Source organism: Typopeltis vanoorti, chromosome 2 (assembly GCF_054136105.1).
Source record: "Typopeltis vanoorti isolate ZY-2024b chromosome 2, IOZ_Tvanoo_1.0, whole genome shotgun sequence".
Lineage (NCBI taxonomy): Eukaryota > Metazoa > Arthropoda > Arachnida > Uropygi > Thelyphonidae > Typopeltis > Typopeltis vanoorti.
The window spans coordinates 182,000,163-182,027,548 of NC_143550.1; the positions used below are offsets into that span (position 1 = coordinate 182,000,163).

The 27,386-nt window shown below is 34.8% G+C and overlaps 1 protein-coding gene across 1 annotated transcript in view; it reads left to right on the forward strand.

Moving 5' to 3' along the window:
* Positions 1-27,386, forward strand: part of LOC150109710 (uncharacterized) — a 493,008-nt gene that overhangs the window by 308,099 nt on the left and 157,523 nt on the right. Inside the window, exon 15 of the mRNA XM_090403026.1 lies at positions 8,668-8,885. Coding sequence (XP_090259152.1) covers positions 8,668-8,885 — 218 coding nt within the window. The remainder of the gene's footprint in view (positions 1-8,667; positions 8,886-27,386) is intronic.

The following is a 27,386-nucleotide window of genomic DNA, read 5'->3' on the forward strand; positions in this document are numbered from 1 at the left end:
TTCCATTTTTCTCTATAGCAAATAACTGTTTCATTTAGGGAGGTTGTATTCCAAGTTTTTTTCTGATTTCGCTGCTTTTTCATTTTGTCCATTATTGTGACTCCTTCAGTTCTGCGCAGAAATTTCATTTCAGATGATTCAATTCTTCTTTCATCTGCTTTTTTTATTGTCCATATCTCACTGCCATAAAGGTAAGGTTGGTTTAGATACTGTATTGTAGATTCTTATTCGTGTGTGTTTTTGTACATAATTGGGTTTAAAATTTTTATTTATCTCTTATTTATATCTATTTATCTCTTAACTAGTTTAGTCAATTAAATATTTTGCCTTTACATTGCAGTCACCTGTTCATTCTCCTGAGAATTCTTTAGTTTGTTACCAAACCTATAGCACATCTGTGTTTTGAGTAAGTAATTAAGGAGAATGAAGAAATCTATTAGCATGTTTCTTGAATAACTAGAGGTTGCAGTGTTTGTGGGAAGACTATGTGAGATAGGCCATTGCAAAGAATAGAAATAGGTGGAATAAAAGCGGTAGAGGAGAAGTTGGTTTGGTAAGTTTGAAGCTAAGTCCGGAATGGATGTTATCACCAGCTCTAAATTTTTATAAAGTGATAGTGGCCAGTTCAGCAGTAGAACAGTGCTGATCAAAATATTTATAGAATAGATCATGAGACAGACACAGAATGCTTGTGTGAAAGTAATTGAAGCAAGCCTGTGAGAGAGGGGGGGAGGATCAGAAACAGGAAATAAATTGAGTAATTATTTAAATTAAGGGGATATTAAATCCCACATTGTTTTAAAACTGAATAAGAAACTCAAAGATTGGATCAGAGAGTTTCATGCCGAATATAGTATAATAAACTATAAAAGTATGGGCAACTACTAGCGTGAGCTAATGCAAGTAGTCCAAGTACGTAGCACAAACTCGGGCAACTTGCAGAAAAGGAAGTAAAGTTCTGATCGCTATTCTTGGTATTTTCCATAATGTAAAACACATTTCCTAGGAAATGTATGCTGTTATTACATTATGGTGGGAGGTCACTACCCAGACTGGTTTCAGTCTTTATTGAGGCTTCATCAGTGAGTAGCTAGACCAAATTAATACCAAAGGGTATAGCGAAAAGAACTTATATACTCTGCTATACGAGTTGTCAAAAAGGTGCACCCATTAAATTACTTAAATATGAAGAGCCAATAGGCTTCATTTCGGCGATATAAACATTATTTAAATTAAGGGGATATTAAATCCCACATTGTTTTAAAACCGTGGTACATCTTTTATGCCTGAGCTCTCTTTTGGTTCCATATTTCTAACATGTTCCATTTTGCTGATGTTACAAATCCTATGTTCTATTGCATGCTGATTATCCTGAGAGAGAATCTCTTTTTGTCTTGCTGTGTTTCATGTTTCTGATCCATATGTGAGTGATGGAAGAATGTTACCATTAAACAATTTTGCCTTTGCAGAGAAGATTTGGATCAGTAAGTTTGTCTTTTAGTCGGTTGAATGATAGCCATGCAACTTTTTTTTTTTTTTTTTACTAGTTCATCAGATAAATTGTTATTCATTTTTATTGTTTGTCCTAAGTAATTGTAAGAGTCAACTTGTTTTATACACAGGTGATTGTTACTTGTGTAGATGTTTAATCAATTTTATTTTTTCTAGGTTAATTTCAAAGCTTATCTCACTGCTGTTTGTGTATATTTTTTCACCCATTTCTTCTAGATCTTTTGGGTTTTGAAATATTAGTACTAGATCATCAGCAAACATAAGGATTTGTAGTTTTTTACCATCTATGCTTATTCCACCATTTAATGTCTATTTTTCTCAGAATATATTCTAAAGTGCTATAAATAGATTTGGAGAGATCACATTGCCTTGGCAGATATATTTATAGATTGATCAAATAGGATTATTTGTCTGGTCTGAATTTTGTTAATTTCTTTTATCATGTGGATGTAAGTAGGATCCACATTTATTTCCAGTAAGGCATGGATGACTGCATTGTGTTGTATGGTATGAAATGCTTTTTTAAAATCAGTAAAGAGGAAACATAGAGGGATTTAGTATTCTCTGCATTTTTCTGTTAGTTGTGAAATGACCTGAATATTGTCTATTGTGGAGAAGCCTCTTCTGAATCCTGCCTGCTCTCTACTGGAGTTTTCTTTGGGAGTGTTTTTGGATTCTCTTCAGTATTACTTTGTTCATGATTTTATATATGTGAAAGAGTAAACAGATTGGACAATAATTTTTTAAGTCTTCCTTTGTTCCCTTTTTTGAATAGAAGTATGGTTTTTGAGGTCTTCCATCCTTCTGGAATCTTTCCTTCTTTGAAGTGCCACATGAATCTGGTAGCCAAGTGAAGACAACCACTTTGTTGGATTTCTTCAGCCTTAACATGATCAAGTCCTGAGGCTTTATCTTTATAAATTTAAGGGTATGTTCTATTTCTTCTGGAAGTACTTCTGGTATATTGCTTGGATTTGGAATGATAGGTTCTGAGACTTGGCATTTAGTTGCATAAAGGTCATTATAGAAATTCTGCACAATTTCTTCTATCTTTTTTCTTTTCCTTTCTTTTAGTGTTGCACGGTGATCAGCATTCATTTTAGAAATTATGGACTTTACAACCGTGTTATAAATAACTTTTAATTTCCCAACGTTTCGATCTTCATATTAAGATCATCTGGAGCATATACAAATATACAGGACAAGCTGGGTTACATTACATACAGAAAGCTAAAGAAACAGTGATCTTTCTTCTGTTAGTATGTTTTCTCCATTTTGATCCTGTAGAGCATGTGGAATTGACTGTTTAGAATTTAAGTCTTTGTCTGTTTTCTTAAGGCATTTTTTTATGTGTTGCTTCTCATAGTTTTTGTATCCTGAAAGCTTTCTAGTCTTCTGGAAGAATTCTTTAGCTTAGTAACTTACAGATATTTTTGTATTCTAGAAAATTTCCTTGAGACTTCTTTAGTTCTTTTTTCTTTTTCAGTAGTTCTGTTGTTTGAAGTGAGAGTCATTCTCTTTTGTCTCACAAGAATTTCTTGCACTCATTGAATTTATTAATAAATTCAGTGTAGTCATCATTTATGTAGCAGTTCTTAATAGTCCCTTCAGTCTCTTCTATGTATTTCCTGAACTTGTGGTAGTCTACTTGTTTGGACTGTTTTTTGTGGTTCGATGTTGCCCTGATATGTTATTTTTTTCTGGTCTATTCTTATAATGGCTCTGAGGAGCCTGTGGTTAGAGTCTACGTTGATATATGTTTCGCCTGTTATACCAATATTTTGTACTAGTCTTTTACAGTCTGTTAAAATGTAGTCAGTTTCATTTGTTGTCTCCATTCGGTGATTGCCAAGTGTTAAATTGTGATAGATTGTGAATTTAAGAATTCCAATCTTATCATGGTTTAACAAACATAACCCAATGAAAAGGAAAATAAATACATGTGTTCGTCTATAAGTGTTATAATACAACTTTGTAAATATGTTAAATGTTTCAAACTTAAGAAAAAAAGAGTAGTTATCAAGTATTTCAAGAAAAGATCACTCACTTGTTTGTGTAAATATTTAATATTTGTTAGAGCCATAAGTATTAAGAGTTGTTGAATGACTTGCACAAAATTCTGAAGGGGATGTAAATCCAAAGGTCACAAAGCAGTAATGCGAGGGGAGCGGTTTTCCCCGGGTGATCGCGTACTGACAGCGCACGAGAAGGGTAACGGAGAAAGGTGGTCGCTGTGACATTGACCCACGTGATAAAAAGTTCCAAGCACTAGGTAGACATCGTGGAGTGCGAGAATCGCCGAGATAGAGGGTGAAATAAAATGGTCAAGAACCCCCCAAACAAGGCTTTTTTGTTCTGGATCTCCTGGTGTTGGTCTCTCGGTGTCGTGAAGTGGAGAAAGGTGGCAGCGCCTTCACTCCAGAGGATTTGGTCGAGTCATCGGCGAAAATTCGAGGTCCGTAGTCCCATGGAGCGAGAATAGGCCCAGCCGTCCCCAGAAGGAAGGGTTAGGTTAGGTTATGTCATGCAGAGATCGTGAAAGTTCACCGATAGCGCGGAGAGCCACGTACGTGCTTAAAGCCAGCAGAGGGAGTCTATGGAAAATTCGATCAAGGAGAGACAATTTCCTGCGGATCAATTAGTGTGATGAACTTCCAAGATAGATAAGTAGAATTTACTAATTTTGTTAGCTATGGTTGAAACGATGTGTGTCATGTTGTGATTCAGAGGAAATACCATTAATAGTATCATAAAAAACTGAACTGTAGTGATCTAAAGATGAATACCATAAATTTACTGCTTCCTTACGGAATTGAATTATAATATGTGCTTAAAGAATGTTAAGATAAAATTCAGAGTAAAGATTAATATTAGTAACGAATTGTAAATGACATTAATGCTATCTAGAGTGGTCTGGTTGTGACTGAATTAAAGTAATTATTGCTATGAATATCGTACCTAGCTAGAGTACTTATTTTTTTGATATTGCTAATATAAAAGAATCAGTTTGAGCATTTGTATGTATGTTGTTAGAGTACTTTATTGTTAACCTAATTGTCAGGAACCTTCTTAGAGTGAGAATTAAATTAACATGTACTGTATATATATATATATATATATATATATATTTATAGTGTTCAATAAACCTTGCTTTTGAATCCAATTAAGATTGTCTGTAATTTGGAATCTGATGCACCTCTTACAAAAACTTAATGCAAACCTAAGCAGGAAATTAGAATAGAGTTTTTGGCCACGTCTGCAAGATCAAGGTATTCACTTAAGTACATTCTGGAGATCTCCTCTTGATTGATATAGTTTGTGTAATCTAAAGTGGCGCAGCAATAAAAAAAAATTTCTTAGAGCTTTATGAGAGGTTGATCTCAGATACACCAGTATTAGCTCGACCCTGAGGCAATTCCTTTGTTATTCAGAGGTACCATTTGATACCTGAGAAATATTTGTATGATAGACTAAAAAGTATGTATATTAGAAAGAAGTCAACACGACACAACACAAGTCCATCTTCTTCCTAGGTGTTTGGAAAAAAAGTGTTCATAATAAGGATTGTTCAGCTGCAGCGAATTCAGCTAATCTCTCTTCTCTTATTTCTATCTCTCAAGCATTTGGACCTATAAACTTTTCATTTTGTTTTCCACATCCTATTTTGGCATTATTAGTCTACACCAATGAATGTATATTTTGACTTATAATTTAATGTGTCAAGATTCATGTAAAAATTTTCTGTTTCTTGATTGTCAGTTATGGATGTTGGAGTGTAGCAGGATATTAATTTTATTGCTATATTGTTCTCTATTCCAATTAGGAGCACACCTATTCTTTCAGATATGATGTTATAATAAAGGATCGACTTGGTGAGCTTGATTTAACAATAAAGCCCACTCCGCCTTGTTTCCACTGTTTCAGGATTCTCCCAGGAGTATCCATGAGCCATCATACCATCTTGCAGTCAGTTCTTTGATTAATAAATCTATTCTGTAGTTCAAGTATTGAGGATACCAATTTCCATTTTCAAAGATCTAATAGACAGCATGCCTTTCATACGTGAGATTCTTAGCACCACTGGTCTCACTGAATGCCTTGCCGCCACTGTAGAAAGATGAGTGTGGGCCATTTCTGTTGTTGTGATGGTGGCGTCTTTGCTGTAATCGGACATACACTTCTCCTGACTAGGGTTCTGAAGTGTTCATCAGAGCTCTGTTAGTGTATTGGGTCCAGATCCAATAATGGCCAGGGGAGATAGAGTTGGACTTTGACTTTGTACCCCTTTAAGATAGTTAACATATATGTATGTATATTAAAATTCATCGTCATCATGTTTGTCAAGGATTTAGGCCTAGAGTGGCATGTTCCGGCCTTAGAAGTAATCATTGAATCTCTTAAAAGGATGTCCTGGTTTTCTTTTTCCTAATAGTTTATAATTTAAGGCTTGCTTTGGTAATCTTTCTGTTTTCATTCTTTCAAAGTGTTCCATCCATTTATGTTTATATTTTTTAATTTTTTCTGTTACTGATTTCGGATTTAATTCTTTCATAATTTCTTCATTTCTTTTGTGATCGAATAGGGTACACTTCGCAGTTTTTCTCATAAACTTCATGTCAACTATTATTAATCTTTGTGTGTCTTTTTGTTTTATTGTCCAGATTTCACTTCCATACAATAGGACTGGTAGGGCTAATGCATTGTATACTTTTAGTCTGGTTTGTTTTTGATCTAGATTAGGTTTAAATACAGAGTTAATTTTATCTGTTATTTTTAAATATTTTTCACTTTTTAGATTTATATTTATATTTCTTGGTATCTTTAATTTATAGTAAAACAAAGTGGAAAAACTTCCAACAACTTTCTCTAATCCAGAGTATTTTAATAATAAGGGATGACACCTTTTTCTACTCGTATATGAAAATATGACTTCTGCATTACTTCAACCTCAATATCACCTCTGGGTCCCAGAGGTACAAAGTACATTTCCTGGGTAGTGACCCTTCCAATAATGCATAGCATTATACATGCCCGCAAGGAGATGTACATTGCATTATGGGATACTAAGGCAAGAGATGTGAAGTCTTAGAATCTTTATATGAGTTGCCCCAGTCTTGAAAATAGTTCAGACACAAACTTGTTTGCTTACACTTTGATAAAGGATTAAGCCAAGTATGTAATTTCTTGGTATCTTTAATTGATAGTATAACAAGTGGAAAACTTCCAAAACTTTCTCTAATCTAGAGTATTTTAATAATAATTTGTGACACCTTTTGGCTACTCGTATATGAAAATATGACTTTTTCATTACTTCAACCTTAGTTGAAGTGGGAGCCAGATCACCTTTGGATCTGGCTCCCACTGATGAGATCACAATAAAGGTCGAAACTGGTTTGGGTAGTGACCTTTCCTACAATTCATAATATTATACATGTCTGCAAGGAGATGTGCTTTGCATTATGGGATACTAAGGCAAGTGATGTGAAATCGTAGCCTCTTTATACAGTTGCCCCATTTTCCCATTCATGTGTTGTCGTCTCCTATCTAGGAGGTTAACTACCATGATGTGACTCATGGTAGTTAACCATGAGTCACATCATGGTAGTTAACTTCCATAAACTTTCATATGGGCATAATGAAATATGGTGAGGACCCTATCTCTTCCATGTATTGTCGTAAGTATTCATGACTGTAATCTGTGTGTGTGTTCACGGGGCCGGTTTGCCTGTTCTGAGGGACGAAAAATCCGAGTTTCCAGGTGAAAAAACCCTCTACCTTCTTATGAGACTGGTTAACTCAACTTTAGTTGAAAGAGACCAGATAAAGTTTCCTCACGTCATAGACGGGAATCAAACCCAGGTCTTTCTGACCAAAGGGCTTCGTCTATACCGACTGAGTTACTGAGGTACTCCTATACATACATGCCTATGACAAATGTATGTAGCAGCCCAAAAGAAAGTTTTGGACTTTATCCATTTGAGATATGTTGAATTTTTTATGTAACATACTTATGGCATTCTAAAACCTCACATGAATGTTACTGTTGTAAGTTTTACACTTGGTTATACAATGAATTAAAGATACCAAGAACTTATATACTTGGTTTAATCCTTTATCCATGTGTAAGCAAACAAACAAGTTTGAGCCCTGAACTATTTTCAGGGCTGGGACAATGTGTATAAAGATGCTAATGACTTCAAATCACTTGCATATCATTGTCTGGGTAGTGATCCTTCCGATAATGCATAGCATTATACATATCCATAAGGATATGTGCTTTACATTATGGGATACAGAGGCAAGTAATGTGAAGTCATTAGCTTCTTTATATGAGTTGCCCAAGTCCTGAAAATAGTTCAGGTGCAAACTTGTTTGCTTGCACTTGTATAAAGAATTAAACCAAGTATATAATTTCTTGGTATCTTTAATTTATAGTATAACCAAGTGGAAAACTTTAGTATCTGTACTTAAATGGTTCAAAATGTTATATACAATGATTTATATAAATCATGTTCTCAATTAGAAACAAATTTGTTCCATGATTCTCTGTCTTTTTCTGACTTCTCTTTTAGCTATGGGTCTTATTCTTTTATATTCATCTCTAATCTTTTACTGCATAACCATTTATGATATGTTCTTTTTTTCATTTTGATTATTTCTTTCATTGTATCATCCCATATCTTCAATTTTTTCTTCTTCAGTTTATTAAATTTTTTGGTCTTTCCTAAACTTTCATTTGCTGCTGTATTTAGTATCATTTTTATATTAAGCCACTATATTTCTTTATTTCATTTTATTTTATCTAAATATTGGTTACTTCTTTGTTTATATAGCCATTGTATATATGTGTCATTTAATAATCTAGTTTTATAAACGTTTTAAATTTTCTTTCTCTTCTTGTTATATGTAGTCATTTAGGTGGTAATCTTAATTTATTTTAATGAGGAAGTGGTCACTACTTTTTTCACATCCTCTGAACTCTAACATCTAAAGAGAACTTTGATGTCTTTTCATTTAAGATAAAGTAATCTAATATTGATTTCCATCCTCTTGCTGCCCAAGTATGTCTATCTGTCTATATGTGTCTATATATTAAAATTGTAAGAATATTTCTGTGTTTAATTATTAAACAATTGCATTCTTTATACATTTTAGCTGCTTGCTTTAGAACGTGTAGAATCTGAGAAGATTGAATATCTGCGCAGGTTAGAGGCAGCTCAGCGACAACTTCAAGAAGCAGAACATGCTCTTCAAATTACACATCAGGAAGTTTCTCATTGCAGGCAGATGGTAGAAGAAGCTCAAGGCCAATATGTAACTTTGGAGAAAAAATATATAAAAGCTAAAAAATTGATTAAAGAATTTCAGCAAAGGTAAGTAATATTTTAAATAGATTTGCTGTTTTATGCTATATGCACGTAATGATATATGCACGTAAACACAAGAAAGATATTTAATTAACCAAATATTTCAGTCTGGAAATAGCAGACCATCCTCAGTGGTATTATAAGAACAGTTTTTAAAAAAATACAAGCTAGAATACTAACAATAGATCGTTAAGAATAGAACATGCCGCATGATGTTATATCACTAAGTATTAAGTATAAAACGGAATATTTTGAAGTAAAGACACGATTGAAAAAAAAAATAAATAAATAAAAAAATCTTCTTCTTCTGCAGCTTCTCCCACTTAAGTGGGGTCACTGTTTGTAATGAGTCTCCTCCACACCTTCGTGTGTTGGGCTGTCACCACATCCAAGTTCTTCATCTTCAAGTCCTCTTCTACCAGCTCCCTCCATCTCTTCTTTGGCCACCCACACTTCCACCTTCCTTGCACATCCATCTGCATGACCCTTCTTCCCACATATTCGTCCTCCCTCCTTATCACATGACCAAACCATCTCGACCTTGCCTCCTCTATTTTCGCTCCTAAGTTCGTGACTTTCACTGTTCCCCTGACATAGTCATTTCTCAGACGATCCCTTCTGGTCACACTGCACATCCACCTAAGCATTCTTATCTCTGCTACTTCCATCCTGCTGATGTTATTTTTCCTCAGGGCCACAGTTTCTATAGCATATGTCATAGCTGGCCTCACTACTGTCCTATAAATTTTGCCTTTCAGATTGATCGGCACCCTCTTATCGCATAAAACTCCAGCCATCTCTCTCCAGTTCCTCCAACTCACTTGTATCCTGCATCCCACTTCCTTCTCAGCTCCTCCATCTTCTTCCACTGTTGAACCTAAGTATCTAAAGTCTCTCACCTTCCTGATGACATTTCCTTCCAGCTCCAGATCTGTCTCCTGGCTGCCGCTCACTGAGCAACACATATACTCTGTCTTACTTCTGCTCAGTCTCATACCGCTCTCTTCCAGTACTTTTCTCCATCTTTCCAGTTTAGTTCCCGCTTCTTCTCTTGAATCTGCACACAGCAATGTCATCTGCATACAACATTGTCCAAGGCGCATCTTCTCTCACCTCCTCTGATACCACCTCCATCACAATATTAAACAGAAACAGACTTAATGCCGACCCTTGATGCAAGCCAACTGTTACTTGAAAACTTTCTGTCTGTCCCAGACAGGTCTAAACATTTGTCTTCACATTTCTGTACATTTCCCGCAACAACATATTTCTCCAGCACCTTTTTCTCCCTCAGACACCTCCAGATTTCTTGCCTTGGCACTCTATCGTATGCTTTCTCCAGATCAATAAATGCCAGATGTAGCTCCCTTTGTTTCTCTCGATACTTTTCCATCATCTGCCATAACCCAAAGATAGCATCTGTTGTTGACCTACCAGGCATGAAGCCAAATTGTTCCTTTGCAATCTCCACCTCCTTCCTCAGTCTATCATCAAGAACCCTTTCTAGGATTTTCATTGTGTGAGACATCAACTTTATTCCTCTGTAATTTTTACAGTCTTGTGCATCCCCTTTACTCTTGTAGATGGGGACAAGAGTACTCTCCCTCCATTCCTTGGGTATATTTTCCTGTTGGCAAACTTTCATGAACAGGTCCCACAGCAGGTCAATTCCCTCTTCCCTCAGTGCCTTTAATGCCTCCACTGGAATCCTGTCAGGGCCCACCGATTTTCCATTCTTCATTCTCTTCATGGCTTCCGTCACTTCCACTCTACTGATGTTCTGCACCATCCCCTAAAAAGGCTGCCCATCTTCTCTGTGAGTTCTTGCATTTTCCTCATTCAAAAGTCCCTCAAAGTATATTCTCCATCTGTTTCTTATGTCCACATCCCTCCATAATTCTCTTCCTCTAGCATCTTTGATCTGCCTCACATGTAAGATGTCCTTTGCTGCTTTATTTCTACATTTTGCTAGTTGGTAAATTTTTCTCTGTCCTTCCTTTGTTTCTAATTGATCATACAGATCTTGATATGCCATGGCCTTTGCTTGTGCCACAACTCTCTTGGCTTCTTGCTTTCTCTCTCTGTACACCTCTCTGTCCTCTTCCACTCTTGACTCATCCCATTTCTGCTTTGCTGCTTTGCCTTCCTCTTAGCTGTCACTGCCACTTGTACATCATTATTCCACCACCAACCCTCCTTCTGCTCCCTAATCTTTCCAGATGTCTCACCAAGCACCTCGATTGCACAGCTCAGGATTACTTTTGAATTATGTTTCCACCAAAATCCGAAATCCTCTCTAACACCCTCTCCCTAAAACGATTCCTCACACTCTCCTCTTTTAAGCGAAACCACTTAATTGTCTTCATTCCATGGCATCCAAAGGTTCTTACCTTCGATCTTATTTTAAAGTCTGCACACAGCAGTCGGTGTTGTTGTGCTACTTGATCTGTTGGAATTACTTTACAATTTGTCACAACCTTAAGATGTTTTCTTCTAGTCAAAATGTAGTCAATTTGTGAACTGTTGTTACCACTCCTAAATGTTATCAAATGTTCTTCCCTCTTGCAGAAAAACGAGTTCACATTTGCCAGATCAAACACTACTGCAAAGCCCACAACCCTCTCTCCTTCCTGGTTCATCATTCCCACTCTGTGGCCACCATGCTCCATTTCACAGTCTCTATTCTGTCTTCCTATGTGTCCGTTCAAGTCTCCTCCGACAATCACCATCTCATTTTCTTCCAATTCCCTCATTTCTTCATCTAACACATTCCGGAACTCATCTTTTTCCTCTGCTGTTCAACCAACTTGTGGGGCATATACACATAATACGACCACCCGCTCTTCTGCAAGACCCAATTTCATTCGCATGATCCTGTCATTCCTTCTACCCACGTCCAGTACTTCACCCTTCATTCTGCCACACACCACAATTCCTACACCATTTCTTCCCTCGTTATTCACTCCAGAGTAGAACAATTTATATCCATCTCCCAGTTCCTTTGCCTTTCCCCCCCTCTACCTTGTCTCCTGCACACATAAAATGACCAACTTCCTCTTCCTCATCATGTCTGTCACCTCTCTTTCCCTTCCAGTCATGCTTCCAACATTCAGTGTTCCCACTCGCAACATCCTCTCCACCTGCTGGGCTCGCTTCTTTAACCGCACCCGCCCTTGATGCGGTAGCCCTCATCCACTTCTCGCAGCTGTAGGGCGATGTGGTTGTGCGCTGTTTAAGGGGTACGCCCTAGCCCTTATATCATTTTCTCTTTGACTCATATCATAGTTTGAGCTGGCATTGAAGTTTTCCGACCGGATGCCCTTCCTGACATCAACCCTCGCATTTATCCGGGCTTGGGACCGGCACCTATTGAGGCTAGCTTGCCTCCTTCAGTGGCTGCATAAGACGAAATGACTTAGCAAGATAGGAAAGACTCACCCCTAGCCCTTGAATACTCTAATAGCATCAGGAGGAAGGAACAAGGAGAGGAGAAAGAAGAGGAGAGACGACTCTACAGAATAATATAACAGATATATATTACATGAAGTAAGGCATGGTCCAGCATCTGGTACCCCAGGTTTGCCATGCCATACTCACTAAAGTGAGCCCTTGAGGTCAAATAAATAAAAAAATAAATAAAATAATTAATGAGTAATCTTGATTAGACTTTCCCAGATTTTTGATATAGATATACAGTCATTGTGATTCAGGTTGGGACGATGGAGCAAGGCCTCCATGCTTTCCTTGAACAAACATCTTGTCTTCTCATTTTCCTTCTCCTAAAGACAAACACTCAACTTTATCTCTTCCTGGAGTTTATCAAATTCCTTGCAACTGTGATCTCTTCTATTTTTGACAGACTGGACATTCTCTTGAAAAAAAAAATCCAAGAACATCAATCTTCCATTCTTCACAACAAACCTGAAAAGTCTGGATTGGCTTAACATGGGATTGAAACTGACCACAGCATCTTTTGGTCCAGGACTCGCCTCTTACATAGATCCCCGTTATAGGTTCGAACGTTTGTTCAAGGAAAGCATGGAGGCCTTGCTCCATCGTCCCAACCTGAATCGTAATGACTGTATATCTATATCAAAAATCTGGGAAGTCTAATCAAGATTTCTCATTAATTATTTTATTTATTTTTTATTTATTTTTTTTTTTTTCAATCGTGTCTCTACTTCAAAATATTTCGTTTTATACTTAATACTTAGTGATATAACATCACACGGCGTGTTCTATTTTTAACGATCTATTGTTAGTATTCTAGCTTGTATTTTTTTTAAAACTGTTCTTGTAATACCACTGAGGATGGTCTGCTATTTCCAGAACGAAATATTTGGTTAATTAAATATCTTTCTTGTGTTTATGTGCATATATCATTTTAAATAGATATCATAATCATGTTCTCACCTGATTAAAATTAACTTGAGTAGAGGAGTGCATCAGGGTGATGTCTTATCACCCAATCTCTTCACATCTACTCTGGACAGCATCATTCTGTTACACCCTGATACCTTAATAATGTAGAATTCCCAGTTATCATGGTGTAACATGAAAAGAAAATGAAATAAAACCCTGTATAAAAGCTAATAGATGAATTATTTAAAAGAAAGAAAAATATTCTTGCATCCAAGTAAAGTATATAACAAAAAAAGTGTTTGAAGAACTAAATAATAAAAGAATTACAGTTGTGATATAAAACAATTAGCTAAGTAAAACAGAAAAGATTAGTAATAAGAAATTGTATGTGAGAGGCTAGAGATTAAAATATTAAGTAAATTCTTAAAAATTTGGAAGGGGGATATACAATAAACAATAGACTATCGCTCAGGGTCAATTCCCTGATTTGAGACATCGTCACGGGCTCGCCGACCAAAGGATGTTTGGCAGAAAAACGCCACCCTAATTGGTCGGTGAAGTCGAATCAAGTAAGGGGCGGAGAAAAGAAATTAAAGAAGGTGCTGTTAGGAGTCGAGGTATAAAAGGGTTAGAACCCCCCCCCCCCCCCCTCCAAAAAAAGAGGCTTTGGTTTTTTCCTGGATAGTTTCTTTACGAGCTCCATCGTATAGGTTTCACATGGTTTTCCTGAGTGGCGGGATTGGAGTTATCTCCGTCGTCAGAACAAGGAAACAAAAGTGAGCGGGATTTCAATTCCGTATTTCCTATGGTAAGAAATGAGGAATGCCATTTAACTAAAGGAAAGAAGGTATTATCTAAGTGTTTCAACATCCAGTGAAAAGAAAACCTGTAAAGAAGTCGGTGTCCACGTGATGAGTTTCACAGCCATTGTATACATGATTCAAAGTGTGTCCTTAATTCAAGAACGAAAGGTTGAGATCGCGTAAGCACAGTTTATTGCCAAAAGAACTTAGGAGTGACAGATTATAGGAGAGATCATACCAGGAGAGTACAATCGGAAAAAGGTAGAGGCCAATATAGAAAACTCAAGAGAAAAAGGTACTGTAAAAATCTCGTGTTAACTGAAAATCGTCTGTAATTATAATCATTATTCTATTACTGAACTGTTGAAGAGACTAAGGAAATTTATATTAGGACTTTAGTACATGACTGATTATAATGAAAGTATGCCTGTTAATATTAATATTATATAAGTAATTATGTGTCCTGAGAATTATGCATGTGTATTGTAACTTATAGGAAAGTTTTAAATGTCAAAGTTATGTGTTAACACAGTGAAAAGATAATTTAATCTACATAGTTTTAAATAGTTAAATAGAGTGAGTTGATCACATATGTCCTTGTGCTACAGCATATAGCGTATATTTAGACTAATATAGGGTTAACTAAAGTGTTAGTTAGATCTGGGATTATACATATGATTGTATGAGTTGAATTTGTTATGATCGCAATACCCATATAGGATCACAGCCAAATTACTTGTGATAAGCTAATGTTATTTTGTAAATGTTTTCTTAGTATTGAATTGAATTATATTAGAAATTGAATTGTACCATACTAATGAGTTTAATAAACCTTTGTTCATTGATAAAACAGTTGTCTGAAATTGCTGCCCAATGCACCACTTGAAAAACGTACGAACCTAATCATGCGGGAAATTAATGTGTTAAAAAACGAGATAAAGTGTCACGACTGCAATGTTGTTTCACTTTCAGACATATTTTAGTAATTGCTCCTTGTTTTTGTATTTAATATCTCAAACTAAATGTCCCAAAAGGCACAGTATAATATAAATATTAGGGACACTAAGGGGAGAAATAACTTAAATATTTGTATTTTTGGGTGATATCTCGTACATAGATAAAAGTTGAATAAAGATATGCAGAATTCTCTAGATAGAATAATAATCGTAAATTGGGATACAACAATTCGAAAAACTGACATGAAAGGTGGAATAAACATTGATGGTGAAATGTTAAATATCCTATTATTCACTGATGATGTGGTATTAATATCTCACTTCCCTGAACTCTTAGAATCAATGCTGAATGACATAAGCCAAAATTGCCAAAAAAGTGGATTGGAAATACCTCTGGACAAAACAAGATGGATGAAAAACGATTACTGTAAAGATTATACAATCACTCTAGAATACCACACCATTGAATAAGTTGAAGATTACATCTAGCTCGGACAGTCCATAAAAATGAATAACAACATATTAAATGAAATAGCAAGGAGGAAAAGAGCTGCTTGGATAGCCTTCAACAAAATAAAATCAACAATTACCAACCAAAACATAGATATAGAAATAAGAGCCCATCTTTCAATAGTCACATCCTATCAGCATTAACTTATGGCAGTGAAACATGGAACACAACTTTAAAAGATCAACGAAGCTTAATAACAACTTAACATACAATAGAAAGAAGAATGTGCAATAAAATAGACCACGTAAGACACACAGAAATCAGGAAGATGTCTGACTCAAAGATGTAATAAAAGCAATCCACAACAGCAAAAGTAGATGGGCAGGACATCTTGCCAGAATGAGAGACAACAGATGGATAGTCAGAGTAACAAATTGGTATCCAAGAGTACCAAAAGGAAACCTGGAAGATTGGCATTTAAGTGGGAAGACCAATTGATTAAGAAAGTTAGAAGAAAATTGAGAAGAAAGGCCCAAGACAGGAATATCTGGACTCTTTATGACCTCAGTCATGGAGAAATCCCGACTGTAATCACTGGTCCATCAAGGTGATCATAATCATGAATAAACATATTGCAGGGATCGCTAGTATTGCAAGGAGAAATAGTGGTGTGTTTGAATCGTACTAATAAAAGTGTATTTTTTTTAATTATATTGTGTATCTTTTTGTAATGGCACTTTTGTATAATAAACATATTGGATTTAGGCATGGTATTATGATTTTAGTTTTGTTGGCTTGAGTTGTTGCTGTTTGGTTTAACATAATTGACGTTACAAAAGTAAGTAGCAGCAAGGAAGCACAGATTTCAACTCGAAGATTAGGATTTTCTCTGGATTTTTCACAATGTATCCACTGCCTGTGTGTGTGTGTGTCAGACAACGTAAGAGATTTATGGGCTGTTAGGTAAAGTGAGAAGAAGGAAAGTATTATAGTATGTGCGACAAATAGATTGTTTTAAATGAGTGTTTATAACAGATGGAGTGTTTCAAAAATGAGAATAGTGTTACCAGAAATAATCAAAAAATGGATGCAAGTGCTTGACAATAATAATGGAAATAAAGTGGAAGTGCTTTAGCAAGAGTTGATGAAAGTAAAGAGTGAAGTTAAATGTATGGAAGAGGAAATTAATGTCTGCAGAAGTAATTGACTGACTGATGTGAATGAGAAGGAAGTTAATTGGAAGAAGCAAGCATCAAAAGATGATAGGATTGCTTTGTATGGAGATCGATATGTGGCAAGCAAGAGGAAGAATAATTAATGGAAGGTTGTCACTAGTGGATAATTATGGTAACAAAATTGACCATAGCAAATGGTATGGTGGAGTTATTTAATGAGTACTTTATCAGCATTACCATCCTGGTGTGAATGATGTAATATCTGCTTCTCTTCATCAGAAGAGAGGCAGATATTAGAGAATTATAAGTGAAGGAATCAGAGGTATATCAAGTGTTGCCTGTGTTAGATATTAATAAGAATTTGGGAATGGATGACATATCACTATGTATTTTTAAGGAATGTGCAAGAGTTAACTTGCCCTTGACCTGGTTATTTAATGAAAGTCTTGCAATGTGAAAGGCTCCTCAGGAGTGGAGAGAAGTCAAAATAGTATGCTCCACAAGCATGGTTCTAGGATAGAAGTTTGCAATTATATACTGGTCTATATATCTGCATTTGTATTAGAGTATTGGAAAAATTGTTTAGGAATAGAATAGAGGATTGAGTTGATGGATATAGGATTCTCTATGTTAGTTAGGATGGGTTTGTGTAAGTCTTGTTCAAGCATCTGCTGCTTACATATTATAAGATGATGAATGTATTGAATAAGAGAGAGATTTGTACACAGTGATACTCTTGGATTTTGCAAAGACATTTCATAAAGTTAGTGTATAAGCTGCAGAAGATGAGATTGAATAACAGATTGAATATTGACTTTCTGAATGATACTAGAAAATTGTTGTTGTTTTTAATATTAAAAAAATTCAAGGTGCTGTACTTTAAGGTGCAGAGATATAAGGCTGTATACTGTATTGGTGGCGCTGTGCTTCAGGAAGTGGATGAGATTGGAATCTTGGAGTGATGGCAAACAGTGGACCAATTTCCAAGGGCACGTATTTAAGTGTTGCAGAGACTGCACGGTTGATAGAAGTACACTGACATGTCAGGATAAGCAGATAGTTGTGCCTCCATATAAGGATTGGTTAGATCACATGTGGACTATTGTGCTCAGATTTGATTTCCTAGTTTTCATTGTGATGTGAAAACACTAGAGAGAATTCAGAGAGAAATGACCAAAATGATATTGAGACTCTGGAGTGTTGGTTGTGTACAGTGGTTGAAGTTATGTAGATTTCAGAGTTTGGTGGATAGGAGGATATGAAGTGATATGATAGAGACCTTCAAGTTGATTAAGGGATGTTAGGATGTCACCAGATTAATACAGAAAAGATTATAAAAAGAGTAAAGTGTAAAATGGGAAGAACAAGAGGCCATTCCTAGAAGTTGTGTAAAGATGTGGTGAAGAAGGTTGTGAGGAGGATTGTATTTGAAGGTATTTTACATGGAGAGTGGTTGGTGATCAGAATGCATTGTAAATGTTGGGAGTTACATGATTTCAAGGTTCATTATGCTTGTTAGACATGTTATTAATTAAGTTGGCCTCTCACAATGAGTCTACTGACTCTGTGGAAGTTACTGTAATAATGATAATTGCTGTGTATTATATAAGGTACTTTATAAAATCTGTTTCCTCAGAATTGTCAGTAATAAAGTAGTAGTAGCATCATACTTATCTTAGAAAACCAATTATGCATTACATTTAAAATGCATAAATGAATAACTAATTTAACTTTTACGCTAATGTTTTACTATCACATAAAGCTGGCATTCTCAAGATAACAGTTAATTGTTCAACCATCAAAGTAGCATTATTAGTGAAAAATTGTGTATCCAAAAGTGAATGTAGTAATTGATTATCTTAATGCGGGGGCTCACGCGAGCCCTTTGTTAAGTTTTTCTCAAATTTGTGAGCCCCTTGTTCTTCTTGTTTACTTTTTATTTAAAAAAAAAACATAATTTTTGAAATATATTAAGCCACAAGCTCGTACGGTAACCTAACAAAAATTATTCTGTTCGGCAGTGTTTAGATTATTTGGAATTATTGTTTCAACTTCTCTATAACTCCTCTATAATGAAAGTTTGAAAATAAATAAAGATAGCATGCTCTATCTTTACCCTTCTCCCTTATGGTAGCCAGTCGTATGGTAAAACCAGTAGACAATCAAATGTTCGTAAAACTGACATCAGCAGGTTGTTCCACTGGACATTAGTTCTGTGTTCATCAGTACACTGATGTGTAACAATTGTTTGTGTTTAAAATTTAAAAATAATAATAAATTTAAAACTGTATATTTAGCAAATTTTATTTTTATAAGTATTTTTTCAGCGAACATGAAAAGACAGTGAATTTCATTAAATTTTTTTGGGAAAAAAAAATAACGAAAAGTGATTCTGTTGATTCTACTGCTGTTGAAAATGAAGATGAAGTTGAAGATAATACGCACGTTGATTCAACGAAGATGCAACAAGTTGGAGGAGAAAAAGAAAATCATTTACCTGATTGCTGGAACGAGAAGCAAACATCGTATTTCTAAATGCAGTATAAGTGGAAATTAGGATGTCATGTTTGCTCAAAATATAAAAACTTGGGTGTTGAAGGAGAAAAAAAGTTGTCACCTGTCAAAGGAATGGGTAGAAATGAAAATGGAACCGAATGGAAACACTTCAGACTCAAGAACTGCGTCTTTGCATAAAAAGTTATTCAAATATAATGAATCATTTGCTCATAATAAAATCATAAAAATAAATGAAGAATGTAGTGAATCTATATTACCAAATTTAATTGACAAACTAAATGAAAAAGAAAAATGTTTAATTCTGTTTATAATTTGGTTAAGAAAAACCGACCAATGTCTGATTTACCAGATTTAATCAAGCTGCAAATTAAAAATGGTATTGATCTAGGATTATCATTGCATTCTAGATTCTCAGGAATTAGAATAGTTGAACATACTTCTAAACAAATAAAATTAGAAATATTCTCCAAAATAATAGAAAAAAAATTGCAAAATTTCTATAATAGCAGACGAATCGATAATGTTGTCAATTCGTCTGCTATTATAGAAAATAATTGTTTTAGTTATTCACATACAAGTTGAGCCATGTATGATTTTTGTAGATCTTGTAGAACTAGAAAATACCACCGTGGAATGTACACATGCTACTATAATTGCTACTTTAAATTCATATGGATTTTCTGATAACTATTTAAAAAATCATCTCATTGCATTTTGTTCTGATGGAGCTAGTGTAATGTTAGGAAACAAATCAAACTTCTACAAAAATTTCCGAACATTGTGATTTGGCATTGCGTAGCTCATTGTTTACAATTAGCATTAGACGATTCGATAAAAAACATTAAAGAAATAAATCATTTTGAAATATTTATGGATAAATTATGTGATTTTTTTATGATCAATCACCAAAAAATCAACAAGAATTGAATACGATTGCAAAAGACCTTGGTATCGAAATTTTAAAGATCAGCCGTGTGTTTGGAGCATGATGGGCAGCTTGCAGTTTATGAACAGCTTTTGCTTTGTGGAGAAATTACCCAGCTTTATGCAAGCATTTTAAATCACAAGATAAACATAAGGACTTTTTAAACCGACTTCTCAATTTGAATTTTTAAAAGATCTAGCATTAATGATTGACATCCTACAAGAATTATCATATCTGTCAGAAGCTCTATAAAGTCGCAATATAAGTATTATAAGAGCTAACTCCTTAATCATGCAAACAATTAATGCAATTAATGATTTTTAAAATTCTGTAGGTTCTTGTGAATCTAAAATTGATACCATGTTAAAATCAAAAGAATTTGAAAGAATAGTGAAAGCAAATCAGATTTCACAAACTACCAATAGAAACATTACTAAACCCTCTTATAATGTCTTTAAAGGATAGATTAATGCAGCAAAGAAATTTTAAACTTAAAAATGAAAATTATGAGGATTTGGAAGATGAAGAACTGAAAACATTTTAAATGTATGTTATCCTGAAACATGGAATATGAAAGAAGTTACGTGTCCATGGTTAGAAGGAAAAAAGAGAATTAGATCTTTAAATTTTATTTTGAAATATGAAATTAAAATTAATGATTTTAGAGATTTAGTGGAAATGGTTTTGACTGGAGAGTTACAAAACAAAATTCCTCGTATGGTGAAAAAAACCAAAGTGATTATGGCAACAATTGCAGTTTACAGCGCTGAAGCCGAATAAGCTTTTAGTGTGAAGAATGATATCATAACGATGAAGAGATCTTCTCTCACTATAACATATTTTGGATTTAATGACAATATGTATAAATGGGAAACCCTTGAATGAATTTAATCCGAATCCCTATGTCAAATATTTTCTAGAAAATCATCACTCGGCTATAGATCCTCCTAGAAGAACACAAGACGTGAAGGAGGAAGGAAATAAGGTGTGGCAGCTATTGGCATAAGTATTTCCTTAAAGTAATTGTTTGTAAATGTTAACCTGTAAAGGAGAGAGTTTTTTTCTGGGTAAATGTGCACCAGACAGTGAGGTTTTTTTTTTTTTCATGTAAAATCATCTCGAAAGTGATTTTATTAAATAAAATATTATAGTTATTGTTACTACCATTTTACAAATAAGAATTCACTTTTGGTAATCACATATAAATAAATAGGACTATAAAATAATGCCCCTTGATTGGTACCGTTGTTATCACTTGAAGTATAAAAACAAAAGAGAAATATAACGTATTTCAATATTATTGTGTTTTAGATAATATTTATGTATTATTTATAGATTGTCATAAAAACTTCTATCGTAAACAAAACAAATTTATTCTGTTTATAAACACCCCGCAAACATCCATTTGTGTTCACAAACATCCCGCCGTGGGCATGGATGTTTGTGATTGTCTGTGGAAATACTAGTGGTGGTGGTTGGCGATAGATGGCGTCGGTGTAGTTTTGTTTGTTTGTTTGTTCAACAATGCAAGCCCTTTGTTAAAATTTGCGTAGCTCACCACTGAGTATAAGGGATACCGAATATAAGGGACACTGAGTATAAGGGATCTGCTGTGGAGATCCAGAGTCTCTAGATCTTAAATGGCACAACAGTAGTTCTTCCAGCTGCCTGCAACAAATGCAAAACAGTCATTAGCAGATCTGAATTAGATTATATAAAGGCTAACAACAGAAAACTCTTGCCTCCTGTCCCAAAGAAAGCCATGCCTTTTGGTCCCTTGCTAAGACCATTAGTCAGATTCTGCTCAACTGCACTTCTACATCTCTCTCTCTCATGGCACCACCGTTACTTCACCCAAAGATAAAGATTGCCTTCAAGCATCTCCCTTTTTTCTCAAACTCCTGCATAGATGACCAAGGGAAATTACCCTCTTACCATACCAGAATCCAAGCACCGTATGCCTTAGTTTTTCAGCAGAAAGACATAAAATTACTTAACTTGAACACTAAAGAGTCTTCTGGTCCTGATGGCATCTCTCCAATTGTTCTCAAGTATTGTGCTCTAGAGCTGACACATGTCCTGTATTGTCTTTACAATCTATTATACAATTTCTGTTCACCATTCATGATCTGCACCTGACCTCTTAGCTTACATTACCCACCACTGGACACATGCCATGGAAAGATTAGGAGAAACTTTTGCTTTTTCCCTTGTATTTTCAATGCTTTTGACTATGTGTGGTATCGAGGTCTGCTAAACAAACTGCCATCCTCTGGTCCTCCTCTCATCTTATGGTTGTTCTCTGTGAGTCATAGTAGATGGCTCCCTCTTTTTGAGCTTATCTACCAAGTGCTTCAAGGCTCATTTTATTACCTACTCTCTTTCTCTTATACATAAATGACTTGCTCTCAATCACCACCAATCCTATCCACACAATAGCACTCTGATATCCCAACTTCAAGATCATAGAGCCAGTACCCTAAACATTCATCTACATGCCATCTTTAAATGGAGTGAATGTCACATTCAGTACCACCAAAACAGTCTTGCCTTTTCTCTCACAAACGAGATCTCAGCTCACCTGCTTGTACCCTCAGTAATAAACAAATTATCCAGACAAAATGAGATCTCTCTGCATTTGCCTCTCGTCTCTCCTGGCATAAACACATCACAACAGTAGCCCCCTCAGCATCCAAAAAACTGGGCATTCTGTTTTGTTCAAGATGCAGTTTTGCACCCAACCGACTCTTAACTATATACAAATCCCAAATCTGCCCATGCATAGAATACTGCTCACATGTTTGGGGTGGAACACATAAAACCTCTCTAAAAATTCCCGATTCTGTCCAGAGGAGAGCAATTTGGCTCATAGATGATCGCTGTCTTACAGATTAATTTCAACTTCTGTCTCATATATGTTTCAACACTGTATGTATTCTACAGGTACTTCAACTAACAATCATTATTCCTCCACTTTTTGTTGCACCTGTTAATACAGGAGCAATAGCTGCTGTATTAACAGGTGCTATTGCTCCCCCCCCACACACAGTTTACTATGCAGCTGCAAACACACCAAACTCACTTCTCTCTTGACCTTTTATTTCATCTACCCTATTTTCTGGAACAGCCCTCATTAAGTATTCTCAAACAATCAGAACTTGCAACTCTTCAAAAAAAAATCAATAAACTTCTATGTCAGTCCTCACTTGGCACTCCACACACATGGTACTGATGTGCTTGTAGGTACTTTGGCCTCTCGTATGCAGGATTAATATATCTCTATAAGGCAGTTTACGAGAATGCACTCAATGCACTGCATTTTATGTGCCATCTGATGGTACACCTTTCTATCAGGTGTTGCATAATGCTACTCCCTTCTGTACTGCCATATCCTTCCAGGAGACAGGCTATGTAGTTGTTTGCGAAGGGCACTGTTGAAGCCATGTTATGGCAAGGAGACTTAATTTTCCTGCTCTTTTTCTCTTCACCACTTAAACACCAGTTGTGTTTAAGTGCAGTTAAAATAAACGAAACAAGCCACCCTGGAAATATGGCAAAAACTCAGAACTCAAACTTACAGAAAAATCTCTTCCACGTCCACTTCACCAACATTCAGAATAAATGTTAACTTAAATTATTGGGAGCTTTACCTGCAGCTCCAACCTAATCTATTTTGGAGAACTCCAAATTACTGCTGCTACAACCGTGGTCCATCTTAATTGTTCAAACTATGCTCTGCATGATTCCATCTACCACCACAAGAGAGGCATTTCTTCTTTTCTACAGTCCTAATGTTTCTTGACAGAGGGGTGACTAATCTTGATTCTCCTCTTTTTGATCTTGTGTGGCTTATGATTTCCTGTTATTCAGTACTGTTATTCCTGTTATTAGAGTACTCGAGGGCCATGGGGTCTTTTCATTTCTGGCCTTACAACTATGCCCTCTCTATAAACCTTACTATATTTCTTCTATAATCTACCCTTTCCCCTTCAATATACTCTATTCCTCCTATGGGTTTAAATTCGGAAGAAGGCGAGTTCAGAAGCCTTAAGGTAGCAGCCCTACCACTGAACTATTCCATCGTCAGGCTAGTCCCCTGACATGGAGAACATAACCATACTTGTAAGCTAACAGAAAAAGATAATCGGATTGAATCTATGGGAAACGACCCTGGAATGGAAAAGGGAAAACGAAAATGGAAACGACAAAATATAATACACATAGCAAACTAGAATGTAAGAGGAATAGCATATAAAGAAATAGAATTAGACCAGTTATTAAATGAAAGAAATTTTAAAATAGCAGTAATCACTGAAACAAAAAAGAAATTAAAACGAACTATGAGAACTGAAAATTTTAATGTGATATACAGTGGAGTCGACAGAGACCAAAGAGCACAAGCAGGAGTCATGATTTGGATTCATAACTCCCTTTCAAAACAGTTAAAACATTATAAATTATGGAATGAAAGAATAATAGAAGCTAGAATAAAAATAGATAGAGGCTATTTAACAATAATTGGTTTATATGCCCCAGAAGAAGGAAGAGAACAGGATAATATTGATTTTTATAATCAGCTACAAAACATATATAATAAAATAAATAAAAATGATTTCATAATTTTAGCAGGAGACTTAAATGCAAGAATTGGAAACACGAAAATTAATAATATAGGAATACATGGAGAACACACTCTAAACAGAAATGGTAAAAAATTGATTGACTTTGTAGTTTATAATAACCTAAAAATAATGAATTCCTTCTATAAACATAAAGACATACATAAATATACTTGGGCAGCAAGAGGATGGAAATCAATATTAGATTACTTCATATTAAATGAAAAGACATCAAAATTTTCACTAGATGTTAGAGTTCACAGAGGATATGAAATAAGCAGTGACCACTTCCTTGTTAAAATAAAATTAAGATTACCACCTAAATGGCTACAAGTAACAAGAACAGAAAGAAAAATTGAAACATTTGTTTATAAAACTAGACTATTGAATGACACAAATGTACAATGGCTATGTGAACAAAGAATTAACCAGTATCTAGATAAAATAAAACAAGATGAAGAAATAGAAATAGAATGGCTTAATATAAAAACGATACTAAATGCAGCAGCAAATGAAAGCTTAGGAAAGACCAAAAAATTCAATAAAAGAAAATAACTGAAGATCTGGGATGATACAATCAAAGAAATAATCAAAAAGAAAAAAGAAGCCTATCACAAATGGTTAAGCAGTAAAAGATTAGAAGATGAAATAGAATATAAAAGAATAAGATCCATAGCTAAAAGAGAAGTCAGAAAAAGACATAGAGAATCATGGAATAAATTTGTTTCTAATTTAGAACATGATTTATATAAAATAAGACCCAATGTATATAAGATTTTGAAACACCTAAATGCAGATACCAAAGAAAACATAAAATTAAACACTGAATTGAAATTAGAAGAATTTCTAAATTACTACACAGAACTGTGGACAGACAAATATTTTAAAAAAGACAACTGGCAAACAATTAACGAAAATGAAAAGGAAATAACTGAAGAAGAATTAGAAATCAGGCTGAAAGAAACAAGAAACGGAAAATCACCTGGAGAAGATAAGCTAGGTTCAGAACTATATAAATACGCAGGAACAAGATTCAAAGGAAGACTTATTATTTTTAAATAAAATTTACTCAACTAGTATCCCCCCAATAGAATGGAAAAAAGCAATTGTGATTCGTATCTTTAAGAAAGGTAATAGAGATGACCCTAAAAACTATAGAGGTATCAGTATACTAAATTCATGTTACAAAATATACAGCAGAATCTTAAATAACAAACTAATGAAATATTCCGAAAACTTTATTCTAAGGTACAAAATGGATTTAGAAAAGGACGATCATGTATAGACCCAGCCTTCTGCCTAAAATTAATAATAGAGAAAAGAAGAGAATATAATTTAGAAACACATATTGCATTTATTGACTTTGAAAAAGCATTTGACAAAGTTAAAAGAAACATATTATTTAACATATTAAAAGAAAGACAAATACCAAATAATATCCTAAAAGCTGTCACAAGTATATATGAAAATAATCAAATACAAATAAGATTAAATCATGAGCCATCATATACAAGAGAGATAAACCAAGGGGTCCGACAGGGATGTCCCCTCTCAGCAACTCTTTTTAATATCTACTTAAATGAAATAATAATAAAATGGAGTAAAAATTTACATCAAGGAATTAAACTTTCACCTACAGTTAACTTAAACACTCTCCTCTTTGCAGACGACCAAATAATAATTACAAATTCTGAAGATAACTTACAGAAAGCTATTTTAAATCTAAATGAGATATCCAAAGATTATGGTATGATAATATCAACGGAAAAATCAAAAACTATGGCCTTTAAAGGACAAGATCCAGCAAGAACTAAAATAGTATTAGATAACAAGATCTTAGAACAGGTGAATTCATTTAACTATCTAGGATGTATGATCACTTATGAAAATGAAAAAGATATAAACATAAAAATTACAAAATATTTTAAAATAACAGGAGTAATTAACTCTATATTTAAACCAAACCTCGTTCAAAAACAAACCAGGCTAAAAGTATACAATACATTAGCCCTACCGGTCTTAATGTATGGAAGTGAAATCTGGACAATAAAACAAAAAGACAAACAAAGATTAACAACAGCAGAAATGAAGTTTATGAGAAAAACTGCAAAGTATACCCTATTTGATCACAAAAGAAAAGAAGATATTATGAAAGAATTAAACCAAGAACCAGTAATTGAAAAAATTTAAAAATATAAACATAGATCGATGGAACACGTTCAAAGAATGAAAACAGAAAGATTACCAAAACAAGCCTTAAAGTACAAGCCATTAGGAAAAAGAAAACCAGGACGTCCTCTTAAACGATTCAACAATGACTTCTAAGGCCGGAACAGGCCATAGTAGGCCTAAATCCTTGATACGTATGATGATGATGATGATGATTTCCTGCCCCCCCCCCCCCCCATTCTGAAAATCATTCTGATCTTTTTTGACTTTTATCTTTGAAGCTAGATGTTCTACATTCCTGTTATCCTAACAATGAAATCCTCTTTCTTAGTAACTTTATTGTCCACAACTCCATTTGGCTATGTTTTTTTCCATTTCTGCTGATAGAACCAGAAAAGATGTCAAGGTATTTGCAGTAATGACCAAATGACCAAAAACAAATTTAGGTCATTGCTTCTCTACTCACCCAGTACTCTGGATCTTTTCTTAACCAGTTCTCCTTTCAGGTACATTGTTGAGATGACAATTCC